This window comes from Stegodyphus dumicola, chromosome 5 (genome assembly GCF_044657685.1).
Source record: "Stegodyphus dumicola isolate Sdum_Otavi_A_Nest chromosome 5, ASM4465768v1".
In the NCBI taxonomy this organism is placed as follows: domain Eukaryota; kingdom Metazoa; phylum Arthropoda; class Arachnida; order Araneae; family Eresidae; genus Stegodyphus; species Stegodyphus dumicola.
Window position 1 is genome coordinate 28,005,552 of NC_140772.1, and position 20,261 is coordinate 28,025,812.

Sequence of the window (20,261 nt, forward strand, 5' to 3'; positions counted from 1 at the left end):
GCCAAAACGAAACTAATAGTCCTTCGGGATTCAAATCCCTTTGGACTTAAAAAAAAAAAAAAAAAAAAAAAAAAAAAAAGCGGTGAATATTTAGGAAGGTTTCTTGGAACCAAGCCTTAATATCACAAGGTGAGATTTTCCATTCTGCGTTAGTAAAGAACTTACGCACCCAACAAGGAGAATTTTTGCTTCTGGAGATAACAGTTCAAGTCGCGGAAACGAGTTCCTGACGAACTACGTTAGAGATTATAAAAGTTTTTGCCTTTAACTTTAGAGTCCTGATTTTGGTTATAGTCTGTAATACTACAATATATTTAAGCATGAATTCCTTTAGTTGCTTTCAAATACCAAAGAGATATTCTGTTTCTTACCAAGTTCATTTGATCGAGTCTTGTATGATTGCAACAGCAAGCATCAGCAATAAGCAGCGAACACAAGCCGTTATACTTGTGATACGACCATATAAATACGCGCAGTGGGAAATAATAACTGGGAAATCGCTGGCTGTAGTTGGCTCTGCATATTATAAATATCAGAGTTCCGATATACTTGGCAAAGGCACAGATCGATTTTAAGATCTAAGCGAGTTTGATCGACGACAGATTGTCGCTCTTGCCAGGCTGGATATTCGATATCAGCAGCTGCCAAACTGCTGAACATGTCGCGCAGTGTTATGGCCCTGATGTATTAACACTACCTTATAAAAGGGAAAAGCGGTGTGAAACGTACAAAGTATGGCCGTGAAACACCGACTGAGGCGCGACCTTTTCGAAGGCTCAGTCATATCGGTCTTGCCATCGATACGATATTACGGTAGATTTACTCATATTAGGGCAGATTTTAATGCAGGTGATACTTCGAGCAGCGTCTGCGCAAGGATTGTTCATCGGGAACTGGTGCAACTCGGTTATAACAGACCATATCGGGTTCCACTGCTAAAGGAAAGCCCTCAATTGCTATGATTACAGTTTGCCAAATAGCATCACCACTGGACGGTAGAAGACAACTGGACATTGCAACTACTCCATCGGTCACACGTTGCGCAGGAATGATTCAAGAACACAAAAGTGAGGTGCCGCCTGACCACTAGATTCGCCAGATACGATTCCTCTGTAGCATCTGCATATTGAGCTGCAGCGGTCTTTTCAATGCCTGGATTCTCTAGTAATAAGAAATTACCGGTTCACCAACAAGATCTCAGACTCGAAGGCGGTGCACGGTGCAAGCCCGAAGGCGGAGATTCAGCTATCTGTTAAGAGAAAGTGTTTTAGAATTTTTAATGTAGTTGGTAAATAAATGTTTACCAGTTTGAGGAGATTCGAACCTATAACAAAATCATAGTACTATGATTGATTGTTTTAGAGCACTATCTAATGAGCTTTTAATAATAAAATGAATATATTAAACATTGTTTTTTGGATTGGTCCCCACCACCACACGGTACAATGATATGCATCTCGACAATTCCGGAAATTTAGGACAGAAAAATTTTCCTTCATTTTTTCAAGAGGCCGAATATGTAATGCTATACTAAAATACATATCGTAATAAGGAAACATAAAATTAAGGAAACATTAAAGTAAAACTTAAGAAAGACGATTAAGGAAAAATTATATACAAATTTAATATACTCAGAAAGAAACATAAAACTAAAGTTGGAAAGACTAAATAAGAATAACTGTACTCAAATTAAATATGCAAAATAACATCAAATAAAAAACAATTAAAAAATAAACAAATGTAGTACGTTAAATGTAAAAAGTCAGTTAAATGTACGTAAAAAGACAGTTAAATATATACAAACTAAATACGTAAAAATACGTTAAATGAAAAAATAAAATCTCAAATAAAAAAAAAAGAATAAAAATAATTATATGCAAAATAAACCTGAAAAGATAATCGAATATATGCGAACTAAATATATAAGATACGTTAAATGAGCAAAAAGATCTCAAATTACAATAAATAAATAAATAAAATAAAAATATAAAATAATTAAATAAAATTTTAAATGGCATAATAACCCATAAGCATACTTGTTCCCACTATCGAGAAGATATCGCTTGTTACTTCCTTGTACGAAGTAAAAAGGAAGTATTGTAATCGCGAAAAGTTTCAGGCAGCATATTTCAACGAAAATATCCATTTTGACCGCTATAGAATGAAATTTAACGATGTTTTTGCGTGATATCTGTACGTAAGGACAGAATAAAATACCCTTTTCCTTCAAAAAAATTATAAAACTGCTTTAAAATGAATTCTGAAGAGAATTTTTCGTGGCGTCTGTACGAACGTATGTACGTACGTGCGTACATATGTACGTATCTCGCATAACTCAAAAACGAGTAGCCTCAGAACGTTGAAATTTTGTATATAGGACTGCTATACCATGTAGATGTGCACCTCATATTTTGGTTGCAATCGGCCGCACCAAATGTATATAAATATATTTATATATATATCCACTCTATTACCCGGCTCAGTGATCTCAGTTTCTTTACTCTTATATGTTTGTAAATTGTACATTTTTTGCTTTAAATATGATTGAATTATGTTTTTTTTATCTTCCGGTTAAGGTTTTCATGCCTTTAGTAAATCTGTCTGCAATATTTTGAGAATTATCAACAATTTTAAAGTTGTCTAAGTTGCCGCTAAGCCTTTTTTATATGGCGGCCATTGATGTTTACATTTGAAACAGAGACTAGTGGATTTGTTGCCAATCTAGAGAAACTTAGCTTCGCAACAACAAAGATAACGCATTCATTTATTATTGCGAATTAAATCATGCTTAATTCTTTCTGGAATTTTTTCGAGGAAATAAGTGTTTGAGATTTACTTCGTAATTTTTAATATAGATATTTTGAGATTTTATGCATTTTTGCCTTCTCGCGAAGTGAGAACTGAATTAATTAAATGAGAAATACTCAATCGTCTGTGAAAAACTGTTTCTTTTTTGTTTTGTTTGCTTAATTTCTTTTATACATCATTCTAGCTTTATTATACTATTTGAATAGAACATGTGAGTCAACGATTAGATAATTCTATTCTTTAAATGATATAAAATTTGTGAATTATGAGTTATAATATGAACGAAATATATAAGTTAACTGTTATATAATTATTGGATTATATAACAGTTAACTTAGTTTCCGTTATATAATTATTATATAAGTTAACTGTCATATAATTATTAATACTGTTAAGTGAATCTAGCGCCAGAGTGTCGCTATGGTAAACAAATACTAGACTGAATTTTAAAGAATGCATTTATTCTATTGTGGTTTATGCGCTGTAGGCGAAGTAGATTTAATTCAACCCAATAAGTTTAAATGAAATGGAAGAAAAAATGCGTATAATTTAATATTCCGTACAAGGAAGTCATGTGGTGTACACATCAGATTTTTTTTTCTATAGTGATAAAAGCAACCTTGTTGGCTTCAACGGATATTATTTTTTTAAAACAAACCTCCATTCCAGTTCATAGTAATATCCACATTACAATATTTGGCAGATATTGAGCAGATATCTGTCCAATATTGAGCTGAATTCGTCTCACTTGGCTCAGTTACCTTGTAAAGCCTCTGGGGCATCTCACATGAATAACTTTTGACGACCTGAATGCTGCGGCAGCATTAGCAATAGTACCTTTCTTAAATCGGAAATTACTGGTACATGAAGCAGTAGGACTTGTAGGAGTACTCTCTCTTATGGCTAGAATGGCTCTCATGTCAGTGGCAATAACGGAAGGCCTTATTTTTTATGGTACGTATAAGGGCGGAACTCAAATATTTTCATATATTATTGTCTTCCTTGTATTATACATGTAAATACTAAATTTTTACTGCCAAGGTATACTACAATTGTTTGTAATCAATCATTCATTTTCAATTATGTACTCACGTATTTGAATTAGTATTGTCTTAATGTTCTCTAGATCATGGTGGACGTGGTGCTATACTAATTAACCGTATGGTAGAGGCATAGTGCCCACGCCCCCCGTTCCTTATCCTTAAGTGTGAAAAGAGCTGGCTTGGCAGTAAAAATGAACCAGTCATTTGGCAGCTTCCGTTTTATGTACCGTTAACGCACGATGCACAGGAAGAAGTAGGCGGGGCACCAAAACTTCACCAATGGTTTTGCAGCTATACCCATCTAATTTATTGTAAAGCTTCGTCCTAATTCTGATGGCGCCCGGCAGTTGGTTTTGATTTTTCCCCTCTTTCTTTATCCTTATCTTCAAATTTCTCAGAAGGTCTAAATACTAAACAAATTAATCTAATATAGAATCTAGAATCAATTCTACTGTTACATGTCATGAGCAGCGTTCGAGCTGCGTTATGACGAATCGAAAATCAAGTTCTGACTATTGCCATTCCGAGGCAGAGAAAAGTTGCAAGTCAAACCGGAGTATCGGCAGAGGAAAGTTTCTAGTCAAGCCGGAACATCCCGGCCTCGTTGGACGATTGTCCAACATTATTTGGAAATGGGAATGGACTGATATTGGAGACGGTTCGACGAAAGATTCCGTCTGAAGTTCTGACGTCTACTACTCGTACTAGTCCATCTGGACCAGGAACGGTCTCCTCGATGCGAGCTAGTGTCCACCTCTTGGGTGTCTTAGTGGATGGACAAAAATATGAAAACACCTTGTGAAATGCATGTTTGAAAAGAAAGATTGATTTTAATGAAATATGTATGTGGCGCTGGCGTTTTTGACTACTGACGCCACCTATACAACTTCGTAAATATGCTAAACAGTTCAGTTGTTGTCGGAGTACTGTTATGTGAGGTTGTCATTGCATTATGTCAGAGTTAACAAACTTCGAACGGGGGCAAATTGTTGGAGCACGTATGGTAGGTGCTTCCGTAAGCAAGGTAGCCGAGGTGTTTAGTGTTTCAAGAGGTACTGTATCGAAGATTTATTCCGCATATTTGAAAAGCGGAAAAACATCATCTGCTAATTCACAGCGCGGACGAAAGTGTGTCCTGAGTGATCGTGACAGACGATCATTAAGGGCAATTGTGACGAAAAATAAGAAGACCACAGCAGCAAAAGTTACTGCTGAAATGAATGTTGTGTTACCGAACTCTGTGAGTATCAAAACAATTAGAAGGGAGCTTCATAAACAGGGAATTGCTGGCCGTGCTGCAATTGAGAAGCCACTCACCAGTGATGCTAATGCCCGTAACAGGAAAAAATATTGTTTAAGTCTTAAGCCTGGACTATAGAGCAGTGGAAGCGAGTAATATGGTCTGACGAGTCTTCTTTCACATTGTTTCCCACTTCTGGCCGAGTTTACGTCTGGAGAACGCCATCTCAAGCCTATAATACAGACTGCTTGTTGCCAAGAGTGAAACATGACGGGGGTTCTGTTATGGTTTGGGCAGCCATATCGTGGTTCTCTGCTAGCCCCATGATAAGTGTCAGGGCACATGACTACCAAGACTTATGTAAACATTTTGGCCGATCAATTCCCTTGGCATACATATAGGAACTGTATTTATCCATTCCGAGAAGACTGCAAGCTGTTTTGGATGCCAACGGGTTTTCTACACCATATTAAGCAAAGAAACATGTTTTTTTAAAGGTGTTTCCATATTTTTGTCCAACCCCTGTATATAGCTCTTCAAAGTTTAAAATTGTCGTTTTCGCGACCTTTGTCAAAATTCTCTTCAGTGATTTTACATGAGCCTCCCATAATTCACAAAAATGCGGGGAAAGAAGGAGGAATAAATCTCCATGTTATACCTTCTTCGGAATTAAAGCGTTGAATAGGATCCGATCTACAGATTCTAAGGAGTTTATCAAGAACATTCTTCGTTTCCTTGAAGTTAGTAGCGTTATCACTCCAAACAATGGATGGTTTGGATCGTCTGGCAATAAACCTTCTAAGACATGCTAGAAATCCTTCAGTAGGCAAATCCGATACTACTTCTAAATAAATAGCCTTTGTACTAAAGCAAATATTTGGCTAGCTAATATTTTAAGTAACCTCTGGCAGCACAGACAGTTAAATATCAAGCCTTCTCCGTGATTCGAACCTGCGCTCAGAGCTACAACATTTAACATCGGTAATCATTACAATATCACGCAGTGCACCATTAATATAAAAGTAATCAGAACCTTATCTAACCTAAAAAGGTGTACATAAAGTTGTCCGTTAGAGATTCAAGTGTCCACTTTCTTATGGAAAGCACATCAGCCTCTTACAAAAGCCTTCCAGGAAAGGGCAGTATATGAAGAGCTCCTAAATAAATATTTACCACTTAATTGTCAAAAGGATCGTTGCCTAAGGCTGATTAGTAAATAAAGTATAAGATGCCTTGTCAGCATTTGAAGGATCAATAGAATTTCCGACAAAAGTACCTCTTTCCCTGTGTTTATCTTTTAGTTCTTCTACGTACTTGAAACTTTCCCTTTTACATCCTTTGGATAATTAAAAAATGTTTATTTTCCTTGTAATGTGAATAAAATTTATCTCGGACGTTTAAAGGTAAATTATGCTTGTAAAATAATAAATTTTAAATTTGTTATCTGAAGTTAAATCAAAACTTCTTTTAAGTTTCGTAAATTCCTGGACATGATTTTTGTTAAAAACCTCATTTTGTCATACTAGGAATAAAATTTTCCGTTGCAATAAACTGGTAAGAAATTCAGGTACTCTGCCTATGGTATCGTGGACTGAACATAGTTCTGGAAGTCTGAATGTGTTGAAGCCGAGTTTTAGTAACCACACGGTTTATTTATTTATTTTTTAATTCTCTGCGACCGTATCATCTTCTCCTGAAATGAATATCGAACAAAAAATTGCAGATGCGCATTCATCACCAAACCAAGATTCACGGATTAAGCTTCATTTAGTCTCTTTGTAGCCGTCCTTAGGTATGGCAATGCATCAAAGAAATTCAAGTTAGTTAATTATCTGTGTATGATCATTCATAAGCAAACTAAAATTTATGGATTGAGATCCATCCAAACTTTCTGTTATCATTTCAGAGGGTTTCATTTATTTTTACTAAGAGTTATTTTAATTTGTCAGCCTTTTTTCACTTCTCTTAGTCCTCTCCTCGCCAATATGTAAATTAATTTTGGGTGAACCAGTGTATTTAAACTGGTGTAGTGAAAGTTTTAGTCAGAGCGTGATTTCACTACTGTGAATGCATGCTGTTATTTCTACCACCTGTTAACCTTGGATATTGGATTGGCATTCTTGCAGTCCAATTATTATCCTCCGATGTAGGTTCTGAGTCAGTCTGAATTGATTAGTCTTGCACTTCTTTACCTTTCAATTTAGCGTTACTTTATCTTTTAAGTTTCTCTAAGTGTCGGTGACTGTAAATCCGTGCCGTCTGTAAAATATTGTGTTCAGTAAAAGGGTCTTTTATACTCTTTGCCTGTTGTGTTCACCTTCATGTCTTTGCAAGGTGTGTGTGGGTGATTATGGCAAAGCCTCGAGGGCTATCTGCCTAAAGGGAGGGATGCCTTCGTGGAGGACTTTCTAAGGGAAACTGGCTCGTATACACGTTACACACGGGGAAAACCACGAAAACGCCCATGCAGCCAGCCCGTTCGCGGGATTCGAACCTTGGACCGAACTACCAGTGTTCAGCGAACTGACAACCGCTCGGTGGGACAATGTCTTTGCAAGGAGTCGCAAGGATTAACACTTAAGTAGATGTAGTTACATTGCGTGATAGCGAAGAAGACTAGATCCCACAAAGAGATTGGTTAATTGATTAAGGCAAAACTAACTCGAGTGTTATCAGAGATGCTTGTTTTAACGGAAGTCTTTCGAAGGAAGATTAGTTCACATTTATGTTAAGCATCGGGACCACGAGAAACCTAAGCAGCAGCCCGTTCACCAGAATTTGAATCCGGTGGAGCTACAAGTATTCAACAGTCGTACTCACTTGTCTATTGGTAATAGGTAATACCACAGGTAATAATAATTACACATAAAAAGCAATTAATTATTCCTTTTATGTGCTTTTATCGTATTTTAAGGAGCATAAGGCTGCGTTCAGACGGTGGCATAAAGGGCATAGTCATAAGGGCATAAAATACAAGAGTTCTGTTCACACCTGCGAGAACGGTGTGTAAGCCGTGGCCAATGAGAGAAGCTAAATTTGCGTGGATGTGTCTACAACTTTTACGCGCTGTTCTCCTGCTCGACTGATTTCTCGCGTTCGCTCTGCTTGTTTTGTGACAGCTAAATCTTCTGTAGAACGCCGCTTCGTTTTAGCCTCGCTCTGATTGGTCGACGCTTATCCCAAACTCGGCGTAAAGTTGAAAACTTTGAACTCTATGCCACGAGCCCTAAACCAGATTTTGTGACGTAGCACAGACTGATTGCCTTGGCAACGGAGCTCGGCTTTAACCACATATGCCCTTCACGCCCTCGTCTGAACGCAGCTTAACAGACCAACAGTGCGAAAGACCACAGTTCGAAAAAGGCACTGTTTACTTTTTTACAAAACTTCTATTTTCATCTTGTTCCTTACAAAAAGATAGAAGAAGTGCAGTGAATAAACAATCCCTATGGTTGTAAGGTACTTTTCCCCTCCTTATTGCTGGTCTTCGGGTTGTAATTGGAAGCACTTCTGGCTAATAATTGGAAGGGGCGGAGTTCTAATTTCTGCAAGGATATTACGCATGTTTCATGTTATCTGTTAAGACAAATAGCTGATCTCCCTAAAAAAATGACCATTTTCATTGTTTCACTTAATATAATATTTATTTTTCAGAAAAAAGTGCTGCATGAAATAATGAAATTTGGATTAATTTATTTAAACTGTGGCACCCAAATTTTAGTTCATATTATTTTCAATGAAGGAAGTTCAAAAGATAAATTTATCAATATAGCTGTTGTTTGATAAGGAATGAATCAATTTAGAGACGGCATGAATGCTTAATCAAAGTTTACAGAAACCTCCAATACTAATTAAAATTGTTCTCATATAAAATTATCTACTTTATCAGAAACTCTGTAAGTAGGGGGTCCTCAAAATTTAAGGTCATGTAGTATGGCATTTAATTTAATTTACTATAACTTAATGCCATGTTAAGCGTACGTATGTTTCAAAATCCATTTTGTTAACAAACTTTATACATACATCCATAAAAATATCCACAAATGATCCATCTAAATAACAGGCAGTTCAAAAATGCCTCATTGCATTTCCATATTTCTGTTTTTTCAGAATCCAGGCCCTGCAGCCTATCAGCTGCCACCGACGAATGTTAATAAATGTCGCTCGCCAGCTTATTCTATGGGGATTAAGAAAGAGACAGATCGCATAGGAATTACTAGTCCCGGGCCAGCATCTAACGAATATCACGTGGTAAGTTCATTATGACCGCTAATAACAATTACATTCGTTAGATTTAAATAACCACACATACAGTAAGCAAAATTTTGGATATATCAAAAATATTCATGCAGTTTCTTACGTATGATATGTTCAGAGCTTTACTAATGCGTTAAAGAATAAAAAAAAAATCTTGAACAAAATGTGTGACGCTTTCTCAACCTAAAGTAGTATCCCAAGGCCCGTTGGCTTGTGAGAAAAATTACGGGGCATATGGCTTATGGGATATTTAACGTTACTCATTTCTTTTTTACTTCTTTGTACGAAGTAAAAAGGAAGTATTGTAATCGCGAAAAGTTTCAGGCAGCATATTTCAAAGAAAATATCCATTTTGACCGCTATCGAATGAAATTTAACGATGTTTTTGCGTGATATCTGTACGTAAGGACAGAATAAAATACCCTTTTCCTTCAAAAAAATTATAAAACTGCTTTAAAATTAATCATGAAGAGAATTTTTCGTGGCGTCTGTACGAACGTATGTACGTACGTGCGTACATATGTACGTATCTCGCATAACTCAAAAACGAGTAGCCTCAGAACGTTGAAATTTTGTATATAGGACTGCTATACCATGTAGATGTGCACCTCATATTTTGGTTGCAATCGGCCGCACCAAACGTATATAAATATATTTATATATATATCCACTCTATTACCCGGCTCAGTGATCTCAGTTTCTTTACTCTTATATGTTTGTAAATTGTACATTTTTTGCTTTAAATATGATTGAATTATGTTGTTTTTATCTTCCGGTTAAGGTTTTTATGCCTTTAGTAAATATGTCTGCAATATTTTGAGAATTATCAACAATTTTAAATTTGTCTAAGTGCCGCTAAGCCTTTTTTATATGGCGGCCATTCATGTTTACATTTGAAACAGAGACTAGTGGATTTGTTGCCAATCTAGAGAAACTTAGCTTCGCAACAACAAAGATAACGCATTCATTTATTATTGCGAATTAAATCATGCTTAATTCTTTCTGGAATTTTTTCGAGGGAATAAGTGTTTGAGATTTACTTCGTAATTTTTAATATAGATATTTTGAGATTTTATGCATATTTGCCTTCTCGCGAAGTGAGAACTGAATTAATTAAATGAGAAATACTCAATCGTCTGTGAAAAACTGTTTCTTTTTTTGTTTTGTTTGCTTAATTTCTTTTATACATCATTCTAGCTTTATTATACTATTTGAATAGAACATGTGAGTCAACGATTAGATAATTCTATTCTTTAAATGATATAAAATTTTTGCATTATGAGTTATAATATGAACGAAATATATAAGTTAACTGTTATATAATTATTGGATTATATAACAGTTAACTTAGTTTCCGTTATATAATTATTATATAAGTTAACTGTCATATAATTATTAATACTGTTAAGTGAATCTAGCGCCAGAGTGTCGCTATGGTAAACAAATAATAGAGTGAATTTTAAAGAATGCATTTATTCTATTGTGGTTTATGGGCTGTCGGCGAAGTAGATTTAATTCAATCCAATAAGTTTAAATGAAATGCAAGAAAAAATGCGTATAATTTAATATTCCGTACAAGGAAGTCATGTGGTGTACACATCAGATTTTTCTTATATAAAAATAAATGCAACAGAAAACATTCAAGTAAATTAATTCCTTGGATTTAAAAACAGGCCTTGCTCTTTTGAATACACTGTCTTGGAGATGTCATTCATGATAATCAAGTTATTGTAGCGATGTACCAAGTATACTTACCATGACACGATGTGAAATGCAATGAGTGATTTTCTCAGTCTTCTCCCGAATTATATTTTATATGGCATTTGACGTCAAATGGTGAAAGAAAGAATATTTAATGTTCCAAATATTCCCGTAGAAAAGGTCGCTTCAATAAACTCAGAAGAAAACTGAATGACAGAAACTGAATGACATCTATTTAATGTCAGAAAACTGAGAGAGGTCGTATGGAATGCAATATACTTTTTTAGTGGTGGTATTTGAAAGCTAAAGTTACACACAACGTATCAGACATTGAAAGCCTTAATAAATATGCAGTTCGAGAGTTTTCAAATTTTTCTCAAGATACTTTAGGTCACAGCATGAAAAATGTACCCAGGAGGTGGCAGCAGTGCTTCGGTGTTGTGGAGGACACTTACAAGACGCACGACGCCTGTTTTGCAAATCCAAGAACTTACCTAACAGTGCTTCCTTTTATTTACTGTTCCGTATAATAAGTGTGCTATCCTACTTTGAAAATAAGTAAACTTGAATGCCACATCTGTAGAACTTCAGCAAATAACCTATGAGATAAACATGTTGTGCTTCAGCGACATTTACAATCAATCAAAGGAGAATTTTCTTTTTAAACCTAAGAGTTAGCAGAACTTCTGTGCATTTATCTTGCCGTCAAATGGATCCAGGATCATGGGACAACATCCTCAAAGAACCTTATTTGTTCTGATTCTCTTTCTTCTCTTCAACTTTTGAACAGTATTACCAGCTGCGATAAATTAGTTATCGAAACCCTAGTAACTGTTAGTTCACTTAGAATTAGAGGTATTGATATCTGCTTTGCTTATGTGCGCGCTCATCATGGTTTCTACGGAAATGAAAGAGCTGATTTCTTAGCTAAAGATGCCTTAAATTTACCCATTGATATCAACATTAGCATTCCAAAGAGTTATTGGAAGTCCTTTCATTATAAAAAGCTTTTAGCTATGTGGAATGAGGAATACATTTCATCTTGTAATGCTGACCAAAACGTTCCTTCCTTCTATTTACCATAGACTGAATTCCGAGTCTTTCCTCTCGTTAAATTTTAAAGTGTCTCAGTTTTTATCTGGTCACGGTAAATTTGCAAGTTATCTGTTTCGTTTTAATCTACGATCAAACAATTTATGTGAATGTTCAAAAAGAGTTCCTGAGGATGTGGAACATTTGATTTTCTCGTGCCCTACATTTGATGGCCCTAGATTATGCTTACAGAACGATTTGAAAATGTTCGGAGTGACTTGGCCAGTGAACTTATCTGTTTTCGTGAAGTCCAGACTGCTGTTCTCTGCTTTTGTTCGCTTTATTTATGCATATAATTTTTAATGTTTATTTATACATGTAACCTTTAATGTTCTAGTTAACTTACTTCTGTAAGCCCCGTGTTGTACATATGTGGTGCACGGGGAGTTTGTATGTTCTCAAAGGAAAAAAAAAAAAACCTAAGAGTTATCGAATTTGTTCTATGTGTATTGAACATGTTAACTACTATGTAAAAAATGAGATAGAAATTTAATGCTATTGGTAGTAATATTATACGAGTAATTACAGCAATACGAGTTTGCTTTTGAGTCTCTCTCGCAGAAGAAGGTTCTTTTAGCGAGAGAAGTCCTTTTCACGTAACACTTCCAGAGATGAGAATGAGAACCTTCGATGTTTCTTAAACATACCAATTTAATTTGCCTTTTGCCGTAATTTTGTCATGATTACAGAAAAAACTAAATGAAATGTTGGTTGAAAAGAAAAGATGATTTCCAGTATTAACCATAACTAAAGCAGTTTTTCTTGCCAGATTCAGGTATTATTCAAACTTTGATACACGTATTGAGTATTCTGTATGAAAATGAGAAAGTATTTTCAATCTCCTTTTGTATTACTATCTTGCTAAAAATATACTGAGTTCACTTTTTGATTCTCCCTTGTAGGACGAGTGTTTTTAAAATGATTAAAATAATTAAAAAAAAAATTCTGAAATGTTTCAGATTTTAAATTACGTCCAAAGGGGCGTTTTTTAACATTTTGTGTGTTACCTTTCTTTATTAAATATCATGTTCCTCGCACTTAAACCATAAGATCCAGTGCAACAGCAATATCGCAAAATAGTTTTAAAACGAGCATATCTTTAGAATTTCCGATACAGAGACTCACGCGCTGGAGATAAAAATGTTTTTTCTGCACAACGTTGCCATTGCTCGCTTTGAAATCCTTGAGTTTGTTAATCAAAAATTCGTCAAAGTTTTAAAAAATAGGAAATCGATCATAAAACAAATTTCAAATTTCAAATTTGGTCTTCCACATGCTCATATTCGTTGGAGGATTACGTTATTCAAAATTCGATGACTCTATGTACCGTTGTTTTATCACAATACGAGAAATATACATACATTTATGCAGATTTTTCATTATTTAATTTCTTCAAATATAATGCAGGACTCTAACATTTTATGGCAACAGTTTGAAAAATGAATCGACATTTATCCGTCCGACGCAAAATGCCAAAACGAAACTAATAGTCCTTCCGGATTCAAATCCCTTTGGACTAAAAATAACAACAAGCTAAAAGTGAGCAGCTTTGATGTTCCTTAAATTTTATGGGGCACTTTTATCATAATTATCAGAGCCGTACCAATGTCTCGTTTCACCTGAAACAAAGCTTACAAAGCTTTGTGCGCCCCTACATGCACATAAATTAATTGTATTTTTAAACATCTATGTTCAACAAAGGTAATTATTCAAAATAATACTATGACTCATAGAATATTTTGATGTAATAACTCTACGCATTCAGAAAATTAATACATGTAACAATTTATAAATTTCAAACAAAGCGTTAAACTGTACCTTTTCGATAGATGGTAAAAATAATCAAGTAAGTATGAATAATATGGTACAATTGATATAAAAAACTGTTATTAGTCCAAAGGGATTTGAATCCCGAAGGATTATTAGTTTCGTTTTGGCATTTTGCGTCGGACGGATAAACGTCGGTTCACTTTTCAAACTGTTGCCACAAAATGTTAGAGTCCTGCATTATATTTGAAGAAATTAAATAATGAAAAATCTGCATAAATGTATGTATATTTCTCGTATTGTGATAAAACAATGGTACATAGAGTCATCGAATTTTGAATAACGTAATCCTCCAACGAATATGAGCATGTGGAAGACCAAATTTGAAATTTGAAATTTGTTTTATGATCGATTTCCTATTTTTTAAAACTTTGACAAATTTTTGATTAACAAACTCAAGGATTTCAAAGCGAGCAATGGCAACGTTATGCAGAAAAAACATTTTTATCTCCGGCGCGTGAGTTTTTGTATCGGAAATTCTAAAGATATGCTCATTTTAAAACTATTTTGCGATATTCCTGTTGAATTGAATTTTATGGTTTAAGTACGAAGAACATGATGTTTAACAAATAAAGATAACGCACAAAATGTTAAAAAACGTAATTTAATTTGGACGTAATTTAAAATCTGAAACATTTCAGATTTTTTTTTTTTTTTTTTTTTTTTTGTGAGACTGCTGTTGACTTGAATTTTATGGTTTAATTTCGAAGAACACGATATTTAGTAAATAAAGGTAACACACAAAACGTTAAAAAACGCCTCTTTGGACGTAATATAAAATCTGAAAGCTTTCAGATTTTTTTTTTTTTAATTAATATTCAAGTTTTTTTTTGTAATTTAATTTTCCTTGCTTTTAATGAAATAAAATAGGCAATACGTTTTTCAAATTCTGCTTGATTGTTTAATTTATGTTCTGTAAAGTGATGTATCAAATGTTTTAGGCTAAGAGAAGATTTCGCTAATTTTTTAATTTTTTTATTTTAAGTATTTTTAAGCTTTTTTCATCCTAAGATTAGTGACTTGCAACGTTGAAAGTATTATTGGCGTAATTTCGCCTAGATTCCGTTCCTCTGTTAAGCTAGCAATTTTTATATTTTTAAAAAAAATTCATTGAAGGCTTTATTTACCTCTTTTATTTTTATAGTATTAAATTTCACAAAGACATATATAAAATTTTAAATTGATTTGCTAGAAGAGGTTATTAGTTTTAACCAACTGTAATGATTTATCATTCAATACTTTATACCAATCTGAAATTTTTGAAGTAATAATAACGAGCTGAAATTTATATAAAATACATCATAATCATTGTCTGTTTCACTGTAAATATTTAATCTCCTACCAACTAGCCAACAAATTAGTTCGAACCTCTTCTGTCGCCAACTGGACAGTTTCAATGAATGCATCTTCCAGACGCTTCCACAGCTCATTAATCGTATAGGAACTGCATTCTATCCCGATCACGCGTGACCACTCACAGGTTTGATCACATGACAAAAACTATTGGAGTTTGGATAAAAGGTGTTGCCATGCGTATCCTACTTATATTGTTGCCCTCAGACTTTCACTTGTTTCTCTCTCTCAGATGAGGCTGTAAATTAGCAACTTGTTCAGTCTTTCAACGATAAAGCTAGGTTCATTTTTGAAAGGAGAATTACGAAGCTCATTAAAAGAAAGTTATCAAATTATTGACTGATCATTGTTCTTTATATAAATAATGAACCTTTGAAGAACATAGAAAAAATGCGTCATGAATCATGACTTTTCAGACAACCCAACATAATGAGAGATTTAGGAAGTTTAGAATCATATTACTTTGAGTCATCACTGAGAATATGATCTAATGTAAAAATAGGATCTATTATCTACATCGATTTTTCAGTACTTCTAGATGAAAGTCAGCTGCTTATTAATTTGAAAGCAATATTTTTGCTCGAATGTTTTGATGTTTTTTGTATACCGAGCTGGAGGTTTTGCTATAAGTCTTTCAACACAAATTTTAAATTAGTTCGACTGTTGATGTTCTCTTTGAACTGTTGATTTTGATATATTCAGTTCTTGGAGCAACTTGACGGATTGAAAATTTTAATTTGCCGACTAGGTTCAGATGAACAATTTTCGCAACTATTTTTTCTTTCTTGGACTCCTTTTCCAAACGTTTTGCCTGTTTATATTTTTTATACTTTGTTTTAAAATTTACTAAATTGTTACTTTTGATATTAGACCATTTGGCAGTATTTAAACACAACAAATATTCTTCTTTTCGCATCATAATCCAAAAAAGTTACTATTTTGTTCTTAACCACTTCGTTAATGAAATGCGATCTTAAAAACGGTTCTAACATTTAACTGAAATTAATGTTATTATGACGGCAGTTTAAAAAGTGAATATCTTTATTGGCTCAACGGTAAGCTGTGTAGTTTCTCTTTCCATCGGAGACTCTCTTGACATAGATAAGTATAATAAAGCCCGAAATGCTAATTTAAGTTGCTCGCGTGAGAGAAGATGGATTTAATCAGTGACTTTGTTATTTATTTGTTGGTATTAATGGCAAATACTATCAATAGGGAACTCAGCTAACAAATGCCGTGGACACGCACAAATCTTGATTGCATTATCTCATATGCGTTATCGTTATATTTAATTTCTGGTAGCTGTAAATTATATTTTTGGGTCGTATCATTAATTAAAGGAACGAATTTTTTAAAAATATGTTAAAATGGATTCTGTTCTGTTATCAGGACCGGATCTAGAAATGTATGCATGTATCTATGGTCGCATGTGTTCATGTATGCATGTATATGTGTAAGCACGAATGTATGAGTGTTTATATACATACACATGTATGCACATACATACACATGCGCATACATTCATACATTTCTGAATCCGGTTCCGATAAGATACATCTCGGCTGCCCTGCCTCGTGAACTAAATCTCATTACATGTCCACTCCCCCTTTGGGCACATCGGGGAGGTTCAACCTACACTATTACCCCTCCAGAGAAGCGGCGCACCACCTGGAAATATTCTATGATTTCCAGGCAGCACTGGTCGTCAATTGCTACCTGCCAGTCGCATGGACGAGCCGTCACCATCGAGATAGATAAGGCCTGCGCGTTAAGTTACTACGTCACTGCTAGGGGACAGGTCTTCGCGCAGTTTAGCTTCCTTGCTAAACACCCGTTTTTCTAAACCTATTCTATGAAATTGGTATCTCATACTATAAAATCAGTCTAAAACAAAATTACAAGCGGCAATATAATGTTTTACAAAGCTTATACGAATATGAAATATTTTCATTTTCTTTGTTGGTATTTATTTTCAAAACAAAATTATTTGAGAATAGTGTGGTGCTTTTAAAAGCAAATCATTTCTTTGAAGAAAAATTGGTTTTAAAATTCAAGTAGCTAAAATTTTTACTTTGATTTTTCTGCACTGCTTTTGTGTCTCTCGTTGATTCTCATCAACGCATCAATTTTTTTTTGTTTCACCCACTTCTTTAACAAAATGTTTGCCAGTGGGAACACATGTTATCTCTCATTCTATAATTATTGCATATTTTTATATCTGTCATATTAATGTAGCAGGATTATAAAACATCAAACGAATGCAAGAGACTACTTAATATTTAGACTAACATTTAAATGCCTTATATCAGTCAGAAAATTTTTCTGAATGTAATAAATTACTAAATAGCCTAGTCTTAAAATTATTTCTTACTTACATATTGTATGTTAATCTGTATTACAGTTAATGTTTTCCTCTTAATGCTACATAATTATTCGACAGAATCTGTAGTTAAATTGAGATAATGTTTATTACATAGCTCTGAAGACTATCAATATTAAAATTCCAAATAAGACAGGAAAAAAGTTTTTTAAATAAAGTTATACACAATTTTTTTGAAAATATTTTAAAAATATACTAAATACTTAAAAAACTTTTAGAAACTGAAATTTCTTGCAAATATTTACATCATACCTATTTAACTATAAGCGTTACCTCTGTTCTGAAAATATTTTTTTCTATTAATATCCACATGAAAAGAAAATATAAATCCTAACATCATGTTCAAAACTTTTCTGTAATGTAAGCAATTTTTTTATGTACATGTGTATGTTTCTGTAATGTAAGCAATTTTTTTAACTTAAATTACACAGCTTTTGGTGGTGCCACGTACTCAAATTAAAGATTTAATTTAAAAGATAATTAAAAAATAGTTTTTAAAATTGCATTGAATTGAAATACAATGAAAACAAGTATGTCTACATATGAGTTCAATTACTACTGCTTCTTCAATAACTGTACATTTTTAAAATTTCATTTTGCAGTTTCGCAATTTAATTACCTTAATATGAATCTTACATATGTTACTTTAGAATTTTTTCTATCATTCTCATAAAGATTTATATTGCATAACACATTTTAAACAAACTGATTGCATGATAATAACATATATAAAAGTGAACAGAAGCTATATTAGCTAAACATATGCATTTAAGTTTCATCATGATAAAATGATATTCAATGATTTGCAAAAAAACATTGATATTTAAATTTAAGAACACAGTACTCTCTAGAATCAAATTTACTCTGCATTTGATATATATATTTGATATGATATAGTCGGCAAATTTATTATATTATGTAATGAAATAAGTGTTATGCTTTTACCCCTTAGGACAGTTATTTCATATAAAATTAGTTTCCAATTAAAATAAATAACCATAAATTTTGCTGACAATTTTTATATTACTAGTGTTAGTAATTATTACAAGGGATGATGCTTCAGGTGTCAAAAGTAAACATAAATTCAATTCTTAAAACATAATGAATAAAAAATTACAACTTAAGCTAAAAGCCAACAAAAAGTTTGCTGAGGGTCGCTTAACCGGGACGTCACAAGCCAGTTTCGTTTCAGAGCGCAGGCCTTATCTATCGCGATGGTGACGGACGAGCCCGTCGCAGAAGGCCGTTACCCAGCAAACCGGGGGGAAACCCTTCCCGGCTACGGATCCACCTGCTCAGAACATGCCAGACCCCGAGGCCGGCCAATAAGTGACCTTTCCCAGGGCCTTTAAAACCACCAAGTTCATAAATTTTATACCCCCGTGGCCGAGACAATACATATTCTTTGTCCTAGGTACAGATCCTAGCCAATAGCTTCTCAGAGTTCTCTATGTCGACCTCCGGGGGGGGGATCCGGTCCCGATAACAGAACAGTATCTTAAAATTCTCTAATATATATTATTATTATTAGCATTTCTTTTCATAGGTGAAATTTCACAAGCCATCTACGCCGCGCTATACTTTTGGAATTCGCCACTCCCCCTACAAAGCGTTTCAGAAATTCGCGGCAGAAAACTGATGGAATTCTTCTAGCACATAAACGTTCTCATATCTACTGGCTGGTGGTATTGGATTGCTTTCTTAAGAAATTACATCTTTTGGTGCTTTTTATATCTCCAGGCTTTCTTCAAGTAGAGCTGAATTTAAAAAGAATTTTGAGCCATTAGTAATTACAACACTCAAATAAAATCAACTTCATTACATTTTGTATTTTATTTAATAAATGAAGTATAGATTTAAATCAGAACATGTTGCCATACGTGAAACGCTATTTTCGTCTGCCTCAATGTTTCATATATTTGTAGATAATAGTTACTGAAAGGAGAAAAATTGATTACATGAATATATTGTAAAGGCCCTTCTCCACTGTTACCATTTGGATTTCTCCTCAACATAATCGTCAGTTTGCAAGGAATTTTCTTGATCTCCGTCGAAACCAGGCATGAGAAAGAGATATTTAATAAAGATGACTCTAGTTCTGGGAAGTTATAATTTCATATGTTATCAGTATTAGCTGAATCTGTACAGATTTTTATCATTTTATAAGGAATAATTGTTTCCCATATTTCGGTTCATTTTGCTTAAAATTTATTCAAGGTAAAAAGTTCAAATTCTGCTCATTTATATAAATAAGTTACCTTTTTAATAATATCTAAAATTTTAGATACATTTATAGAAAAATAAAAAAGAAATTTTCGTTTAAGATTATTTTTGAAACAGTAATTAAAAACAGTTTATAATTTTAATTTTTTAGACAAAAATGTAAATAGTTAACTTATCCGAATATGACAAAGCATGCAAGGGCTACATGCCTAAGGGAAGGTTTGCCTTCATGGAGCACATTTTAAGGTAAACTCTCTCTATTCACGTTTCATATGGGGAAAACCCCGAAAACGAACCAGGCCCTATTCACCTGGGTTCGAATTACCGGTATGCAGTG

At 33.9% G+C, this 20,261-nt stretch overlaps 1 protein-coding gene across 1 annotated transcript in view; it reads left to right on the forward strand.

Annotated features, from left to right (window-relative positions):
* LOC118182102 (ciliary microtubule associated protein 1B-like) overlaps positions 1-19,765 on the forward strand; it is a 43,902-nt gene extending 24,137 nt beyond the window's left edge. Inside the window, exons 6-7 of the mRNA XM_035351392.2 lie at positions 9,202-9,342; positions 19,248-19,765. Coding sequence (XP_035207283.1) covers positions 9,202-9,342; positions 19,248-19,340 — 234 coding nt within the window. The 3' untranslated portion in view covers positions 19,341-19,765. The remainder of the gene's footprint in view (positions 1-9,201; positions 9,343-19,247) is intronic.
* Positions 19,766-20,261: the final 496 nt, after the last annotated feature.